At 45.7% G+C, this 19,428-nt stretch overlaps 1 protein-coding gene across 2 annotated transcripts in view; it reads right to left on the reverse strand.

Annotated features, from left to right (window-relative positions):
* The window catches only part of LOC123998658 (septin-9-like), a 141,861-nt gene that overhangs the window by 91,558 nt on the left and 30,875 nt on the right, over nt 1–19,428 (reverse strand). Inside the window, exon 1 of one of the 2 annotated variants that reach the window (XM_046303737.1) lies at nt 18,234–18,335. The exons of the other annotated variant lie outside the window; for it this stretch is intronic. Coding sequence (XP_046159693.1) covers nt 18,234–18,255 — 22 coding nt within the window. The 5' untranslated portion in view covers nt 18,256–18,335. Of the gene's footprint in view, nt 1–18,233; nt 18,336–19,428 lie in introns of those variants that run through there. 2 annotated transcript variants of the gene reach the window in all.

Raw genomic sequence — 19,428 nt, forward strand, 5'->3', positions numbered from 1 at the left:
AAAGGAGACTGAACCAAGTTTTCCTCTAGAGTTTGCCTGTGCTTAGTTCTATTACGTATTTTTATACTGAAAAACTTCCATAGCATACCCATAACATGATGCAGCCACCACTATGCATGAAAATATGGAGAGTGGTACTCAGTAATGTGTTGTATTGGATTTGCACCAAACATAAAACGTTGTATTCAGGACAAAAAGTTATTTGATTTGCCACATTTTTAGCAGTGTTACTTTTTGTGCCTTGTTGCAAACAGCATGTATATTTTTGAATATTTTTTTCTGTACAGGCTTCTTTCTTTTCACTCTGTCATTTATGTTCGTATTGTGGAGTAACTACAATGTTGTTGATCCATCCTCAGTTTTCTCTTATCACAGCCATTAAACTGTAAAACTGTTTTTCCAGTCACCATTTGCCTCATGATGAAATCCCTGAGCGGTTTCCTTCTTCTCCAGCAACTGAGAACGCCCGTATTTTTGTAGTGACTGAGTGTATTAATATACCATCCAGAGTGTAAATAATAACTTCCCCAGGCTCAAAGGGATATTCAATGGCTGCTTTTTACCCCTCTATCAATAGGTGCCCTTCTTTGCAATGCATTGGAAAACCTTCAATAAAAAATAAAAAGATTTCACCTTTATTTAACCAGGTAGGCTAGTTGAGAACAAGTTCTCATTTGCAACTGCGACCTGGCCAAGATAAAGCATAGCAGTTCGACACATACAACAACACAGAGTTACACATGGAATAAACAAGTCAATAATACAGTAGAAAAAAAGAAAACAAAAAGTCTATATACAGTGAGTGCAAATGAGGTAAGATAAGGGAGTTAAAGGCAATAAATAGGCCATGGTGGCAAAGTAATTACAATATAGCAATTAAACACTGGAATGGTAGATGTGCAGAAGATGAATGTGCAAGTAGAGATCCTGGGGTGCAAAGGAGCAAGATAAATAAATAAATACAGTATGGGGATGAGGTAGTTGGATGGGCTGTTTACAGATGGGCTTTGTACAGGTGCAGTGATCTGTGAGCTGCTTTGACAGGTGTTGCTTAAAGCTAGTGAGGGAAATATGAGTCTCCAGCTTCAGTGATTTTTGCAGTTCATTCCAGTCATTGGCAGCAGAGAACTGGAAGGAAAGGCGGCCAAAGTAGGAATTGGCTTTGGGGGTGACCAGTGAGATATACCTGCTGGAGCGAGTGCTACGAGTGGGTGCTGCTATGGTGACCAGTGAGCTGAGATAAGGCGGGGCTTTACCTAGCAGAGACTTATAGATGACCTGGAGCCAGTGGGTTTGGCGACGAGTATGAAGCGAGGGCCAGCCAACGAGAGCATACAGGTCCCAATGGTGGGTAGTATATGGGGCTTTGGTGACAAAACTGATGGCACTGTGATAGACTGCATCCAATATGTTGAGTAGAATGTTGGAGGCTATTTTATAGATGACATCACTGAAGTCGAGGATCGGTAGGATGGTCAGTTTTACGAGGGTATGTTTGGCAGCATGAGTGAAGGATGCTTTGTTGTGAAATAGGAAGCAGATTCTAGATTTAATTTTGAATTGGAGATGCTTGATGTGAGTCTGGAAGGAGAGTTTACAGTCTAACCAGACACCTAGGTTTTTGTAGTTATCCACATATTCTAAGTTGGAGCCATCCAGAGTAGTGATTAATCTGTGTTTGAAATTCACTGCTCAACTGTGGGACCTTACATATTATTGTAATTGTATGTGTGTGGTACAGAGATGAGGAAGCAAGGGTACATCCTCACTGTCAGAGTGGGAGTGTATTAGTGTGTGTGAGGGTACATCCCTCTGTCAGAGTGGGAGTGTGTTAGTGAGTGTGAAGGTACATCCCTCTGTCAGAGCGGGAGTGTGTTAGTGTGTGTGAGGGTACATCCTCTCTGTCGGAGTGGGAGTGTGTTAGTGTGTATGAGGGTACATCCTCTCTGTCGGAGCGGGAGTGTGTTAGTGTGTGTGAGGGTACATCCTCTCTGTCAGAGTGGGAGTGTATTAGTGTGTGTGAGGGTACATCCTCTCTGTCAGAGTGGGAGTGTGTTAGTGAGTGTGAGAGGTACATCCTCTCTGTCAGAGTGGGAGTGTGTATGAGGGTACATCCTCTCTGTCAGAGTGGGAGTGTGTATGAGGGTACATCCTCTCTGTCAGAGTGGGAGTGTGTTAGTGTGTGTGAGGGTACATCCTCTCTGTCAGAGTGGGAGTGTGTTAGTGTGTGTGAGGGTACATCCTCTCTGTCGGAGCGGGAGTGTGTTAGTGTGTGTGAGGGTACATCCTCTCTGTCGGAGCGGGAGTGTGTTAGTGTGTGTGAGGGTACATCCTCTCTGTCGGAGTGGGAGTGTGTTAGTGTGTATGAGGGTACATCCTCTCTGTCAGAGCGGGAGTGTGTTAGTGTGTGTGAGGGGTACATCCTCTCTGTCAGAGTGGGAGTGTGTTAGTGTGTATGAGGGTACATCCTCTCTGTCAGAGTGGGAGTGTGTTAGTGTGTGTGAGGGTACATCCTCTCTGTCAGAGTGGGAGTGTGTATGAGGGTACATCCTCTCTGTCGGAGCGGGAGTGTGTTAGTGTGTGTGAGGGTACATCCTCTCTGTCAGAGTGGGAGTGTGTTAGTGTGTGTGAGGGGTACATCCTCTCTGTCAGAGTGGGAGTGTGTATGAGGGTACATCCTCTCTGTCAGAGTGGGAGTGTGTTAGTGTGTGTGAGGGTACATCCTCTCTGTCGGAGTGGGAGTGTGTTAGTAGTGTGTATGAGGGTACATCCTCTCTGTCAGAGCGGGAGTGTGTTAGTGTGTGTGAGGTACATCCTCTCTGTCAGAGTGGGAGTGTGTTAGTGAGTGTGAAGGTACATCCTCTCTGACGGAGTGGGAGTGTGTTAGTGTGTATGAGGGTACATCCTCTCTGTCAGAGTGGGAGTGTGTTAGTGTGTGTGAAGGTACATCCTCTCTGTCGGAGTGGGAGTGTGTTAGTGTGTGTGAAGGTACATCCTCTCTGTCAGAGTGGGAGTGTGTTAGTGTGTGTGAAGGTACATCCTCTCTGTCAGAGTGGGAGTGTGTTAGTGTGTGTGAAGGTACATCCTCTCTGTCGGAGTGGGAGTGTGTTAGTGTGTATAAGGGTCATCCTCTCTGTCGGAGTGGGAGTGTGTTAGTGTGTATGAGGGTCATCCTCTCTGTCAGAGTGGGAGTGTGTTAGTGTGTGTGAAGGTACATCCTCTCTGTCGGAGTGGGAGTGTGTTAGTGTGTGGGGGTACATCCTCTCTGTGTGTGTGTTAGTGTGGTCATCCTCTCTGTCGGAGTGGGAGTGTGTTAGTGTGTGTGAAGGTACATCCTCTCTGTCGGAGTGGGAGTGTGTTAGTGTGTGTGAAGGGTACATCCTCTCTGTCGGAGTGGGAGTGTGTTAGTGTGTATAAGGGTCATCCTCTCTGTCGGAGTGGGAGTGTGTTAGTGTGTGTGAAGGTACATCCTCTCTGTCGGAGTGGGAGTGTGTTAGTGTGTGTGAAGGTACATCCTCTCTGTCGGAGTGGGAGTGTGTTAGTGTGTGTGAAGGTACATCCTCTCTGTCGGAGTGGGAGTGTGTTAGTGTGTGTGAAGGTACATCCTCTCTGTCGGAGTGGGAGTGTGTTAGTGTGTGTGAAGGTACATCCTCTCTGTCGGAGTGGGAGTGTGTTAGTGTGTGTGAAGGTACATCCTCTCTGTCAGAGTGGGAGTGTGTTAGTGTGTTAGTACATCTCTCTGTCAGAGTGGGAGTGTGTTAGTGTGTGTGAAGGTACATCCTCTCTGTCGGAGTGGGAGTGTGTTAGTGTGTATGAGGGTACATCCTCTCTGTCGGAGTGGGAGTGTGTTAGTGTGTATGAGGGTACATCCTCTCTGTCGGAGTGGGAGTGTGTTAGTGTGTGTGAAGGTACATCTCTCTGTCGGAGTGGGAGTGTGTTAGTGTGTATGAGGGTACATCCTCTCTGTCGGAGTGGGAGTGTGTTAGTGTGTGTGAAGGTACATCCTCTCTGTCGGAGTGGGAATGTGTTAGTGTGTGTGAAGGTACATCCTCTCTGTCAGAGTGGGAGTGTGTTAGTGTGTGTGAAGGTACATCCTCTCTGTCAGAGTGGGAGTGTGTTAGTGTGTGTGAAGGTACATCCTCTCTGTCGGAGTGGGAGTGTGTTAGTGTGTGTGAAGGTACATCCTCTCTGTCGGAGTGGGAGTGTGTTAGTGTGTGTGAAGGTACATCCTCTCTGTCGGAGTGGGAGTGTGTTAGTGTGTATGAGGGTACATCCTCTCTGTCGGAGTGGGAGTGTGTTAGTGTGTGTGAAGGTACATCCTCTCTGTCGGAGTGGGAATGTGTTTGAGTTTGAGTTTATTTTATTTTTACAGGGACAGTGCACATTAATAACGTTTCAGTAAAAAGTGGTGGTTTTAGCCAGACGGCTCATTTCCAACCGCAGTCCCTGGGCAGGTTATTAAAAACAATTACAATATAGACAATCATTGAGCAGTGAGCACTCGCAGAGCAACATAGGACAAGCAAGACATAGCATACAGACAGAGCAACATAGGACACACAAGACATAGCATACAGACAGAGCAACATAGGACACACAAGACATAGCATACAGACAGAGCAACATAGGACACACAAGACATAGCATACAGACAGAGCAACATAGGACACGCAAGACATAGCATACAGACAGAGCAACATAGGACACACAATACATAGCATACAGACAGAGCAACATAGGACACGCAAGACATAGCATACAGACAGAGCAACATAGGACAAGCAAGACGTAGCATACAGACAGAGCAACATAGGACACGCAAGACGTAGCATACAGACAGAGCAACATAGGACACGCAAGACGTAGCATACAGACAGAGCAACATAGGACACACAAGACATAGCATACAGACAGAGCAACATAGGACAAGCAAGACATAGCATACAGACAGAGCAACATAGGACACACAAGACATAGCATACAGACAGAGCAACATAGGACACGCAAGACATAGCATACAGACAGAGCAACATAGGACAAGCAAGGCGTAGCATACAGACAGAGCAACATAGGACACGCAAGACGTAGCATACAGACAGAGCAACATAGAACAAAAACCAGCAAGACAAAATTCATAAAAGCAACAAAGTGTTTCCACACCTCACAAGCTACAGACAACAGACAACATGGAAAGCGGAAATACACAGCTAGGGACCATGTTCACAAATCTGATTGACCTTTAGCCATGTATTCATACATTTTGTGAAAGTGTGATAGGTGGTGCAGTTATGTGTGTCTGATGGCAGTGAATAGGTTTTAATGTTGTACAGCAAGCTTGGGCCCAACTAGTCAAGCAGTAGTATCATAGATTTGAAGTACAGTTTTGCTACCTCTGTAGTCAAACAATTTAGTATAAATCTGAAATTAGCTAGGTTGAATTTGGTTATCTGAATGACCTTTTTCACATGCTTTTTAAAAGAGAGGTTGGAATCAAGTATGACGCCAAGGTACTTAGTTAGTGTGTGTGTGTCGCTTGTGGCAAAGAGTCAAAGAAAGAATGATCAACTACTATAGATGTTAGAAGATAGAAGGTACCGCTAAAACTTTACATTCAGGCTATTTAAAAAAATACAATAAAAAACATTTCAATAAACCTAATTATAATATAACACATAATACATATTGCAAAAATGTACCTCAGTACGCTAATGACAGAATGTGCCATATGTATTATGTATGTGGCTGTATGAGAAGTGTACAATGTTTATGACAGGGGTGCAATGTACGTATTATGTTGGGTATGTCATGACCAGTGTCTATTCTATACAGCAGTACTGTGTGTCTGAGACTATTTCCCCCTCGGGACACTAAAGTTCATCCTCTCCTAATGGATATGTCAGTTACTTCCTGTTCATGCATTGTTCTGGATTAGTGACATCCTGAGTGAGTACGACCTCAGCATTCAAAAACCTCTTATTATATTTACAACCTGTTTCCAGTGAAAAGAGATGTAGTTGAATTTAACAAGGACAATCTTGTCCAGCAGTGAGACTAAGCTGTATTTCAGAATAGGAGTATAGCTGATCATTCTGAGTGTGTTGTGTTCTCAGTGGAAACCTGTCAACACCAATAAACACTGTAGTTAATGGCTCAAACTGTCTCAAAGTTACAACAGCAGCATTCCTCCTGCAGAGATACACCAATAAACACAGTTAACACACACACACACACAGTTACACACACACACACACACACACACACACACACACACACACACACACACACACACACACACACACACACACACACACACACACACACACACACACACACACACACACACACACACACACACACACACACCTCTATCAGTAATGAGACACTTCATCCACCAGATGTCAGTGTTCTATCTATAAAACTAGGGCTGTTGCACCAACAGTGACAGAAGTTGTGGCCCAATAGTGAGATGTGTAACTAGATAATCATGGAGACATGTGGAGAATCACTCTGCAGACCTTCTGGCTGTGACACACCCTCCTCCACACTCTACTCTTCTGCCACATGTCTCACATTCCCTGGCACACACACACACCACAACTCCAAACACAACAAACACAAGCTCCAAGCCCACCATGGGGCTGGAACATACCCACTCCTGTCCCCATCCCCTTTAGGCAGCAGTTGACAGAGAGGGCTGTCTTTACTAACATGATGATATGGATCACATATCTATCAAGGTTGTTGTGCTGCCAAACATAACCACACACAGACAATCCCATATGGGATTTAAAGGAGAAATCCTTTGGTGTGGTTATATGTCCTGTACAAGTCATGACAGTACCATACACCATTTAACAGACACTATCCTCTTACAGTCATGCATACATGTTTCATATGGGTGGTCCCCCATGGGAATCAAACCCACAACCCTTGGCCTTGCAAGTACCATACACTACCAACTATGTCACACAGGAGGGCAACAGAGAACTCTGTAAAGTCTGGCGCTGGTCCCTCGGGTCATTAAAAGCCAGCACAGATACAGCTGAGGTCTATTAACCTTCTCACTGTACCCCTGGGTTACATTACCATCTCAGGTGGCTCTATGTACCAGTGGGTACTGACCATGACCTGACCATCCCACCCCAACCCTCCCTCTAACCCACTGACCTGACCATCCCAACCCTCCCTCTAATCTACTGACCTGACCTGACCATCCCAACCCTCCCTCTAACCCACTGACCTGACCATCCCAACCCTCCCTCTAACCCACTGACCTGACCATCCCAACCCTCCCTCTAACCCACTGACCTGACCATCCCAACCCTCCCTCTAATCTACTGACCTGACCATCCCAACCCTCCCTCTAACCCACTGACCTGACCATCCCAACCCTCCCTCTAACCCACTGACCTGACCATCCCAACCCTCCCTCTAACCCACTGACCTGACCATCCCAACCCTCCCTCTAACCCACTGACCTGACCATCCCAACCCTCCCTCTAACCCACTGACCTGACCATCCCAACCCTCCCTCTAACCCACTGACCTGACCATCCCAACCCTCCCTCTAACCCACTGACCTGACCATCCCAACCCTCCCTCTAACCTAACCATCCCAACCCTCCCTCTAACCCACTGACCTGACCATCCCAACCCTCCCTCTAACCCACTGACCTGACCATCCCAACCCTCCCTCTAACCTACTGACCTGACCATCCCAACCCTCCCTCTAAACTACTGACCTGACCATCCCAACCCTCCCTCTAACCCACTGACCTGACCATCCCAACCCTCCCTCTAACCTACTGACCTGACCATCCCAACCCTCCCTCTAACCCACTGACCTGACCATCCCAACCCTCCCTCTAACCTACTGACCTGACCATCCCAACCCTCCCTCTAACCTACTGACCTGACCATCCCAACCCTCCCTCTAACCCACTGACCTGACCATCCCAACCCTCCCTCTAACCTACTGACCTGACCTGACCATCCCAACCCTCCCTCTAACCTACTGACCTGACCTGACCATCCCAACCCTCCCTCTAACCTACTGACCTGACCATCCCAACCCTCCCTCTAACCTGACCTGACCTGACCTGACCATCCCAACCCTCCCTCTAACCTACTGACCTGACCTGACCATCCCAACCCTCCCTCTAACCTACTGACCTGACCATCCCAACCCTCCCTCTAACCTACTGACCTGACCATCCCAACCCTCCCTCTAACCTACTGACCTGACCATCCCAACCCTCCCTCTAACCTACTGACCTGACCTGACCATCCCAACCCTCCCTCTAACCTACTGACCTGACCATCCCAACCCTCCCTCTAACCTACTGACCTGACCTGACCTGACCATCCCAACCCTCCCTCTAACCCACTGACCTGACCATCCCAACCCTCCCTCTAACCTACTGACCTGACCATCCCAACCCTCCCTCTAACCTACTGACCTGACCTGACCTGACCATCCCAACCCTCCCTCTAATCTACTGACCTGACCTGACCTGACCATCCCAACCCTCCCTCTAACCCACTGACCTGACCATCCCAACCCTCCCTCTAACTACTGACCTGACCATCCCAACCCTCCCTATAACCTACTGACCTGACCTGACCATCCCAACCCTCCCTCTAACTACTGACCTGACCATCCCAACCCTCCCTCTAACTACTGACCTGACCATCCCAACCCTCCCTCTAACTACTGACCTGACCATCCCAACCCTCCCTCTAACCTGACCTGAACCATCCCAACCCTCCCTCTAACCCACTGACCTGACCATCCCAACCCTCCCTCTAACCCACTGACCTGACCATCCCAACCCTCCCTCTAACCTACTGACCTGACCATCCCAACCCTCCCTCTAACCCACTGACCTGACCATCCCAACCCTCCCTCTAACCCACTGACCTGACCATCCCAACCCTCCTCTAACCCACTGACCTGACCTGACCATCCCAACCCTCCCTCTAACCCACTGACCTGACCATCCCAACCCTCCCTCTAACCTACTGACCTGACCATCCCAACCCTCCCTCTAACCCACTAACCTGACCATCCCAACCCTCCCTCTAACCTACTGACCTGACCATCCCAACCCTCCCTCTAACCTAGCCATCCCAACCCTCCCTCTAACCCACTAACCTGACCATCCCAACCCTCCCTCTAACCTACTGACCTGACCTGACCATCCCAACCCTCCCTCTAACCCACTGACCTGACCATCCCAACCCTCCCTCTAACCTACTGACCTGACCTGACCATCCCACCCCAACCCTCACTCTATCCCAAAGGGTGAGGCGATGTCGTACTGATCTGAAGTCAGTTTTGCTTCACGTGTCACTGATGTTTTGTGACACATTGAAAGTACAGTGAGCTGATCCTAGAACAGAAAATATTAGTCAAGTAACACTTTGATCCCGATGCTTAAAAAAAGGTCAATGGGAGGGTACTGTACAGTGCATTCAAAAGGTATTCAGACACCCTTCCCTTTGTCCACATTTTGTTATGTTACAGCCTTATTCAAAATTCATAATGACAAAGAGAAAACAGGTTTTTAGAAAAAAACTGAAATATCTTATTTAAACAAGTATTCAGACCCTTTGCTATAAGACTCGAAATTGAGCTCAGGTGTATCCTTTTTCATTTGATAGTTTTAACAACTTGATTGGAGTCCACCTGTGGTAAATTCAATTGATTGGACATTTGGAAAGGCACACACTTGTTTATATAAGGTCCCAGTTGAAAGTGCATGTCAGAGCAAAAACCAAGCCAACACATTTCTGCAGCTTTGAAGGTCCCCAAGAACACAGTGGGCTCCATCATTCTTAAATGGAAGAAGTTTGGAACCACCAAGACTCTTCCTAGAGCTGTCCGCCCAGACAAACTGAGCAATCGAGGGAGAAGGGCATTCGTCAGGAAGGTGACCAAGAACCTGATGGTCACTCTGACAGAGCTCTAGAGTTCCTCTGTGGAGATGGGCAAACCTTCCAGAAGGACAACCATCTCATCTGGGTCTGAATACTTTCTGAATGCACGTGTTGTGTTTTACTCTGTACTGTAGAGTTTTATAGATTGCCAGTTGGTGTGAATGTTATGATGTTATAAACATCCTCAAGAATCTGGGACACGTGTCTGTCTATAGGAAATGTTTAGAACAGTAACAAACGTCAAGCCATACTAGGTTTCTATTCTCTCTCTCTCTCTCTCTCTCTCTCTCTCTCTCTCTCTCTCTCTCTCTCTCTCTCTCTCTCTCTCTCTCTCTCTCTCTCTCTCTCTCTCTCTCTCTCTCTCTCTCTCTCTCTCTCTCTATCTATCTCTCTCTCTCTCTCTTTCTCTCTCTATTGGCATGGTGAACGTATGTTTACATTGCCAAAGCAAGTGAAATAGATAAACAAAAAGTTAAATAAACAATAACAAATGTACAGTAAACATTACACTAACAAAAGAATGAAGACATTCCAAATGTCATATTATGTATATATATATATATATATATATATATATATATATATATACACAGTGTTGTAATGATGTGCAAATAGTTAAAGTACGAAAGGGAAAATAAACATAAACATAAATATTTTTCTCTCTCTCTGTCTCTCTTTCTCTCGCTCTCTCTGTCTCTCTTTCTCTCTCTCTCTGTCTCTGTCTCGCTCTCAGTCTCTCTTTCTCTCTTTCTCTCTCTCTCTCTCTGTCTCGCTCTCAGTCTCTCTTTCTCTCTCTCTCTCTCTCTCTCTCTCTCTCTCTCTCTCTCTCTCTCTCTCTCTCTCTCTCTCTCTCTCGCTCTCAGTCTCTCTTTCTCTCTCTCTCCGTCTCTCTCTCTTTCTGATCACACCTCACACACAACGCTGCGTATGTACTCTGGACTCCACTCGTTGGTTACCGTGGTGCTACAGAGCTCTGTTTACATGACAACCCATATTAATCAGGTATACAGTACCTGTCTGAGGCTGCTGCTGCAGAGAGGGGGAGGGAGAATGGAGGGGAGGAAGAGGAAGAGGAAGACATAGGTGTGCCAGTTCTCTACCACAATGTAAACACATGGTTCCCATGCCAATAAAGCCATTTTAATTTAATTGAAAAAGAGAGAGAGAGAGAGCAAGATATATATACATAAAAGAGAGAGAGGAAATCCCAAACATGGTTTTGAAAGGAAGAAAATAGGGGTGAGAGTTCATCCTGTAGTGAGCTTGTGAGTCGTAGCCCAGCATTACTATGACTAATGGCATCAGCAGCTTTTAGAAACAGAACCAGACCAGTCTACTCCCTACAGTACACAATATAACCAGACCAGTCTACTCCATACAGTACACAATATAACCAGACCAGTCTACTCCCTACAGTACAGAATAGAATCAGACCAGTCTACTCCCTACAGTACACAATATAACCAGACCAGTCTACTCCATACAGTACACAATATAACCAGACCAGTCTACTCCATACAGTACACAATATAACCAGACCAGTCTACTCCATACAGTACACAATATAACCAGACCAGTCTACTCCCTACAGTACACAATATAACCAGACCAGTCTACTCCATACAGTACACAATATAACCAGACCAGTCTACTCCCTACAGTTACAGAATAGAACCAGACCAGTCTACTCCCTACAGTTACAGAATAGAACCAGACCAGTCTACTCCCCACAGTTACAGAATAGAACCAGACCAGTCTACTCCCTACAGTTACAGAATAGAACCAGACCAGTCTACTCCCTACAGTTACAGAATAGAACCAGACCAGTCTACTCCATACAGTTACAGAATAGAACCAGACTAGTCTACTCCCTACAGTACAGAATATAACCAGACCAGTCTACTCCCTACAGTACAGAATAGAACCAGACCAGTCTACTCCCTACAGTACACAATATAACCAGACCAGTCTACTCCCTACAGTACACAATAGAACCACAATATAAGTCTACTCCTACAGTACAGAATATAACCAGACCAGTCTACTCCATACAGTACACAATATAACCAGACCAGTCTACTCCATACAGTACACAATATAACCAGACCAGTCTACTCCATACAGTACAGGATAGAACCAGACCAGTCTACTCCATACAGTTACAGAATAGAACCAGACCAGTCTACTCCATACAGTACAGGATAGAACCAGACCAGTCTACTCCCTACAGTTACAGAATAGAACCAGACCAGTCTACTCCCTACAGTACAGAATAGAACCAGACCAGTCTACTCCCTACAGTACAGAATAAAACCAGACCAGTCTACTCCATACAGTACAGAATAGAACCAGACCAGTCTACTCCCTACAGTACAGAATAGAACTAGACCAGTCTACTCCCTACAGTACAGAATAGAACCAGACCAGTCTACTCCCTACAGTACAGAATAGAACCAGAACAGTCTACTCCCTACAGTACAGAATAGAACCAGAGACTCCCTACAGTACAGAATAGAACCAGACCAGTCTCCATACAGTACAGAATAAACCAGACCAGTCTACTCCCTACAGTACAGAATAGAACCAGACCAGTCTACTCCCTACAGTACAGAATAGAACCAGACCAGTCTACTCCCTACAGTACAGAATAGAACCAGACCAGTCTACTCCCTACAGTACAGAATAGAACCAGACTAGTCTACTCCCTACAGTACAGAATAGAACCAGACAGTCTACTCCCTACAGTACAGAATAGAACCAGACCAGTCTACTCCCTACAGTACAGAATAGAACCAGACCAGTCTACTCCCTACAGTACAGAATAGAACCAGACCAGTCTACTCCCTACAGTACAGAATAGAACCAGACCAGTCTACTCCCTACAGTACAGAATAGAACCAGACCAGTCTACTCCCTACAGTACAGAATAGAACCAGACCAGTCTACTCCTACAGTACAGAATAAACCAGACCAGTCTACTCCATACAGTACAGAATAAAACCAGACCAGTCTACTCCCTACAGTACAGAATAAAACCAGACCAGTCTACTCCATACAGTACAGAATAAAACCAGACCAGTCGACTCCCTACAGTACAGAATAGAACCAGACCAGTCTACTCCCTACAGTACAGAATAGAACCAGTCCAGTCTACTCCCTACAGTACAGAATAGAACCTGACCAGTCTACTCCCTACAGTACAGAATAGAACCAGACCAGTCTACTCCCTACAGTACAGAATAGAACCAGACCAGTCTACTCCCTACAGTACAGAATAGAACCTGACCAGTCTACTCCCTACAGTTACAGAATAGAACCAGACCAGTCTACTCCCTACAGTACAGAATAAAACCAGACCAGTCTACTCCATACAGTACAGAATAAAACCAGACCAGTCGACTCCCTACAGTACAGAATAGAACCAGACCAGTCTACTCCCTACAGTACAGAATAGAACCAGTCCAGTCTACTCCCTACAGTACAGAATAGAACCTGACCAGTCTACTCCCTACAGTACAGAATAGAACCAGACCAGTCTACTCCCTACAGTACAGAATAGAACCAGACCAGTCTACTCCCTACAGTACAGAATAGAACCTGACCAGTCTACTCCCTACAGTACAGAATAGGAACTTTGATTATTGAGAATGTGTGTGAGTGTGTGGAATACAGAGTAAAATAGGCCAATTGGGCACTATAGAATGTGCAGGACCTGACTCAGCCAGCCACGCCCTGTGGGTTTAACATGGAACATTCACTCACACAAACAGGCACGCAAGCACACACACACACATATACATACAAGCAGCTGTGGTCACAGCTGTCCTTAAGCAAATGCATAGCAAGAGGTTAGGGCTTACAAAGGAAACTTTAATCACAAACACCTGTTGGAAAGAGGTGCCCTCATACAGTGTACAGTCACACAAAGCCTTGGTAGTGGGTACTGGGTGCATGGTATTATGGTGGGTGCGTGTGCGTGTGTGCGTGTGCGTGTGCGTGTGTGTCTAGTTAGCCCCCTCACACATGGGGATGGAATGACTCAATAAATAGACAGAGCAGCTGTCCTCCATCAGGAATAGATCTTTCTCTTTCTTTCTTTCTTTCTTTCTTTCTTTCTTTCTTTCTTTCTTTCTTTCTTTCTTTCTTTTTCTTTCTTTCTTTTTCTTTCTTTCTTTCTTTCTTTCTTTATCTCCTACTTTCGTCATCCTCCATCTCTCTCTCTTTTCAATAATACCATCTTTATCCTGTTAACAAACTAGCATTCTAATCACAAAACCAATCAGCTTCACAGCAGCTACACAGGCATGTCTCCATGGTAACCCAGGCAAAACACCAGACACAAAGTACAAGGAAGTATCTCTGACCAGTTTCATCCAATAACACAAGCCGAAATCTGCCTAGGCAGAGATACTGTAGAATAGACAGATACTCAGCTACAGACCAGTGTGTCAGTCTGTCCCCTTTAAAAACACCACAGACCCCAGAGTTGCCCCTACTACCGCTCTGAGCTTCTCTTATTACACACGATCCATCAACATTGGAAGAAATGGGCAAAAGCCAGTGTAATGGAAAACAAGAGTTTTACCACAGTTCCTCCACAGAGGAGAGTGTCTGAAACTCAACATCACCACCTTGTGGTGATCCACTTTTGGATACCGTCCAGTCCAACCCAAATAGCATTAATGTTATATTTAAGCAGCAAACCAAAGAGCATATTCCAAGAAGTTATGCACTGCAACAACAGAGTTCATATTGTTGTGTGTTCTGTATGGATACTGTAGTAAGATGATATATCAGCCTGTTTCTCTCTATTGAGAGGGAAGCGACTGGGAGAGGTTAAGGGAGAGCTTTTTTTAATTAAAGTTTTTACATATTTTTATTTACATTTACATTTAAGTCATTTAGCAGACGCTCTTATCCAGAGCGACTTACAAATTGGTGCATTCACCTTATGACATCCAGTGGAACAGTCACTTTACAATAGTGCATCTAAATCTTAAAGGGGGGGAGGGAATACTAATCCTATCCTAGGTATTCCTTAAAGAGGTGGGGTTTCAGGTGTCTCCGGAAGGTGGTGATTGACTCCGCTGTCCTGGCGTCGTGAGGGAGTTTGTTCCACCATTGGGGGGCCAGAGCAGCGAACAGTTTTGACTGGGCTGAGCAGGAGCTGTACTTCCTCAGTGGTAGGGAGGCGAGCAGGCCAGAGGTGGATGAACGCAGTGCCCTTGTTTGGGTGTAGGGCCTGATCAGAGCCTATTTATTTATTTATTTAACTAGGAAAGTCAGTTAAGAACACATATTTACAATGACAGCCTAGGAACAGTGTGTTAACTGCCTTGTTCAGGGGAAGAACAACACATTTTTACCTCGTCACTTTGGGGATTTGATCTAGAAACCTTTCAGTTACTGGCCCAACACTCTAACCACTAGGCTACCTGCCGCCCCAAGGTTAGGGGATGGCTGGAGGCTGTTCAGTAGAGGTTAGGGGATGGCTGGAGGCTGTTCAGTAGAGATTAGGGGATGGCTGGAGGCTGTTCAGTAGAGGTGAGGGGATGGCTGGAGGCTGTTCAGTAGAGGTTAGGGGATGGCTGGAGGCTGTTCAGTAGAGGTTAGGAGATGGCTGGAGGCTGTTCAGTAGAGGTTAGGGGATGGCTGGAGGCTGTTCAGTAGAGATTAGGGGATGGCTTCACTATGTTAGTCGTGTGTCTTAGAAAGGTCTCAGTCAGGTCACTGTGTGAGTGTCACAGTTATTAACTGTTCTTCAGCTGTTATCAACATGCTGAATACAGCATCTGCTGTACATGTCCCTCTATAGTGACAGTTATCAGCTGTTATCATCGTGCTGAATACAGCATCTGCTGTACATGTCCCTCTATAGTGACAGTTATCAGCTGTTATCATCATGCTGAATACAGCATCTGCTGTACATGTCCCTCTATAGTGACAGTTATCAGCTGTTATCATCATGCTGAATACAGTATCTGCTGTACATGTCCCTCTATAGTGACAGTTATCAGCTGTTATCATCATGCTGAATACAGCATCTGCTGTACATGTCCCTCTATAGTGACAGTTATCAGCTGTTATCATCATGCTGAATACAGCATCTGCTGTACATGTCCCTCTATAGTGACAGTTATCAGCTGTTATCATCGTGCTGAATACAGCATCTGCTGTACATGTCCCTCTATAGTGACAGTTATCAGCTGTTATCATCATGCTGAATACAGCATCTGCTGTACATGTCCCTCTATAGTGACAGTTATCAGCTGTTATCATCGTGCTGAATACAGCATCTGCTGTACATGTCCCTCTATAGTGACAGTTATCAGCTGTTATCATCGTGCTGAATACAGCATCTGCTGTACATGTCCCTCTATAGTGACAGTTATCAGCTGTTATCATCATGCTGAATACAGCATCTGCTGTACATGTCCCTCTATAGTGACAGTTATCAGCTGTTATCATCATGCTGAATACAGTATCTGCTGTACATGTCCCTCTATAGTGACAGTTATCAGCTGTTATCATCGTGCTGAATACAGCATCTGCTGTACATGTCCCTCTATAGTGACAGTTATCAGCTGTTATCATCATGCTGAATACAGCATCTACTGTACATCCCTCTATATATTTATTATAGTTTTTTTTAACCTTTATTTAACTAGGCAAGTCAGTTAAGAACAAATTCTTACTTTCAATGACGGCCTGGGAACAGTGGGTTAACTGCCTGTTCAGGGGCAGAACTTGCAACCTTTCGGTTACTAGTCCAACACTCTAACCACTAAGCTACCCTGCCGCCCGCTATAGGGACAGTTATCAGCTGTTTAAGACTAAGTGTGTGTTTTCTCCTAGAAAAATGACAAATCACTACTACAAACAAAGGAAGCAAACTTTAAAGTGTGATATTCCACTGTATTCAGGCCAGGCAACAAGTACATTTACACAGTGGTTTGATAAGGTACCATCATTCAGCATAGTATACAGTCATTTGAGATTGAAGGTGCATGGTTGTGATCCCTGATGTGTGCGGTCAAAACACAGTGTGACCAGTCAGTGGATGGTCAGATATCGTGTACACATACACATGATCACACGCACACATGCATGAACACACACAAACACACACACACACTCCTGCAGAAGCCATTACAGCTCCCTGAAGGAAGCACCTGGAAACGGGGGCCTCGTTGGTGATCTCACCCTGGTCCAGGCTTCATCCCAAATGGCACCGTATTCCCTATATAGTGCACTACTTTTGACCAGGGCCCATAGGGCACTATATAGGGAATAGGGTGCCATTTGGGACACAGACCCAGACTTTAAACAGTAGGTGCTACAGGACAAGGAAGGGCACTTGTGTTGTCTGCCCCCCATTCTCTGTTTTCTACTCCAGTATTTTTTACAGAGTTTTTACATCTGTTGTAAAAGTTTCTACAATAATCCACAAACACTCATAAAAGCACCATTAAGGGACGGTGTTTCTCCACTGATGATTTTAACATACACACACATCCACATACACACATTCACAGACAAACTGAAGCCTAATGCGTTCCCTATGGACACTGATGACAGATGCACTTTATGAGGAAAATCACATCAACTTCAGGAACTAGAACAACGTGAGAATAGTGTGTAAAAACCGTCCCCCTGCCAATAGAGAGTATCTCTACCCACACTGACGGTCGGTCGCCACCGGAGCCACGGGGGACAGAAGTAGTACTGTTCAAACATCACTTTTCCTGTTTTCACACCACAGACGAACATGAGAGGAGGACTACGGACCTACAGATGGAAATTAGCTTCATAGCTAGCTTTAACACATTTACGTTGATGTGAACACTGAAATGTTGATTCGTGTGCACTGTCCCTGTCAAGATAATTCAATGAAACAATAGATAACTGAGTAAGTAAGTCACCCAGAGAAAGAGAAAGAATCAAGGAGCCGCACAGCTCTGTCCCACTGTCCTGGCTGTCACCCAGATTAGATGACTCTGTGCCGGTCAGTCTCACACACGAAACCCTAGCTACTGGAACTCATTGACCAGACAGCCAGAGAGAAAGAGAGAGACAGAAAGACAAAGAGACAGACAGACACATGGCAAAGGACAGGTCCTAACACCCTCTACGCTGTATCTGCAAACTGCAGCTAAGCTAAAGCTTTAAAACCAGAAAATACAGAGGGGAAAAGACCCAGACTCTGGGTGTGTCAATAGATAGTTCAATGAAGAGCTGAAAAGTACTATTTCTCTGTGAGGAGAGTCCAGTTTGGCTGAGTTCCTGTGTCATACCTGAGAATTTGTCCCCCTCCATATCCAGATCACTCCCTCCACAGCCTCATGAAGTGTCTGCTTTCTTCCTCTCTCCTTCTGGACTTCCCCTTTCTCTCCCCCCTTGCTAGCTCGCTCGCTCTCCCTCTCTTCCTCTCTTTTCCTCTCCCAGTCTTTCCCTCCCTCCCTCCCTCCTCTTTCTCTCTCTTTCTCTCTCTCTCTCTCTCTCTCCTTCTCTCTCTTTCTCTCTCTCTTTCTCTCTCTCTCTCTTAGCCCCTCTCTCTCTCTCTCTCTCTCTCTCTCTCTCTCTCTCTCTCTCTCTCTCTCTCTTCTCTCTCTCTCTCTCTCTCTCTCTCTTTCTCTCTCTCTCTCTCTCTCTCTCCTGTTAGATTTTTTCCAGTCTGTTCTGCTAATGAATGCGTCCAGAATTACGCCATGCCCATGTGCTGATCATATGGAGCTCTTGTTATTATTTCTTTTCATTCCCACCCTCCATTCCCTCTCCTCTTCTCTCTCCCTGTCTCACTCTCTCTCCCCCTCTCTCTCTCTCTCTATTTCTCTGTTTCTTTCTTTCTTTCCTTCTTTCTCTGCCTTGCCATAAGACTGTAGCAGCATTGTCTCAGAAACCCTGAAGGACCATGTGATGTGAGCTCCTTAGATTTAGTTTAAAATAACCCTCTCCTCTCCATGGCCCCAATAACCCACTGTCTGATAGACCCGTCTGTACAGCAACAGAGACCATATAGTCTTGGTATGTCTATCTATGCAGAGATAGGATTTGAGCCCTGAATGCTGATTGGCTGACAGCCGTGGTATATTATACCATATATCACAGGTACGACAAAACATTTATTTGTACTGCTCTAATTAAGTTGGTAACCAGTTCATAATAGCAATAAGGCACCTCAGGTGTGGTATACGGCCAATATACCACGGCTAAGGTTTGTATCCAGGCACTCCGCACGTCCCTCACACTTGCCTGGGGGTCATTTGGCGTGTGGGTGTGTGTGAGAGGGAGAGATCAAACACACCCAGGCGTTAAAAAAAGCAGCTATCAGGCTGCAGTGTTGCACAATGCAACCCTCACCTTCCTAAAGCAACCAGTGTGTGTGGGGCAGTCAGGGTCACTTCAGCCAGGGCTGTCTAAAGCATTGCGCAACAGGAGAGGACAGTGGACCAGAGTTTGGGTCTAAGTGCCTATCAAAACACAATAGTA

This window comes from Oncorhynchus gorbuscha, linkage group LG16 (assembly GCF_021184085.1).
Source record: "Oncorhynchus gorbuscha isolate QuinsamMale2020 ecotype Even-year linkage group LG16, OgorEven_v1.0, whole genome shotgun sequence".
NCBI classification, from domain to species: domain Eukaryota; kingdom Metazoa; phylum Chordata; class Actinopteri; order Salmoniformes; family Salmonidae; genus Oncorhynchus; species Oncorhynchus gorbuscha.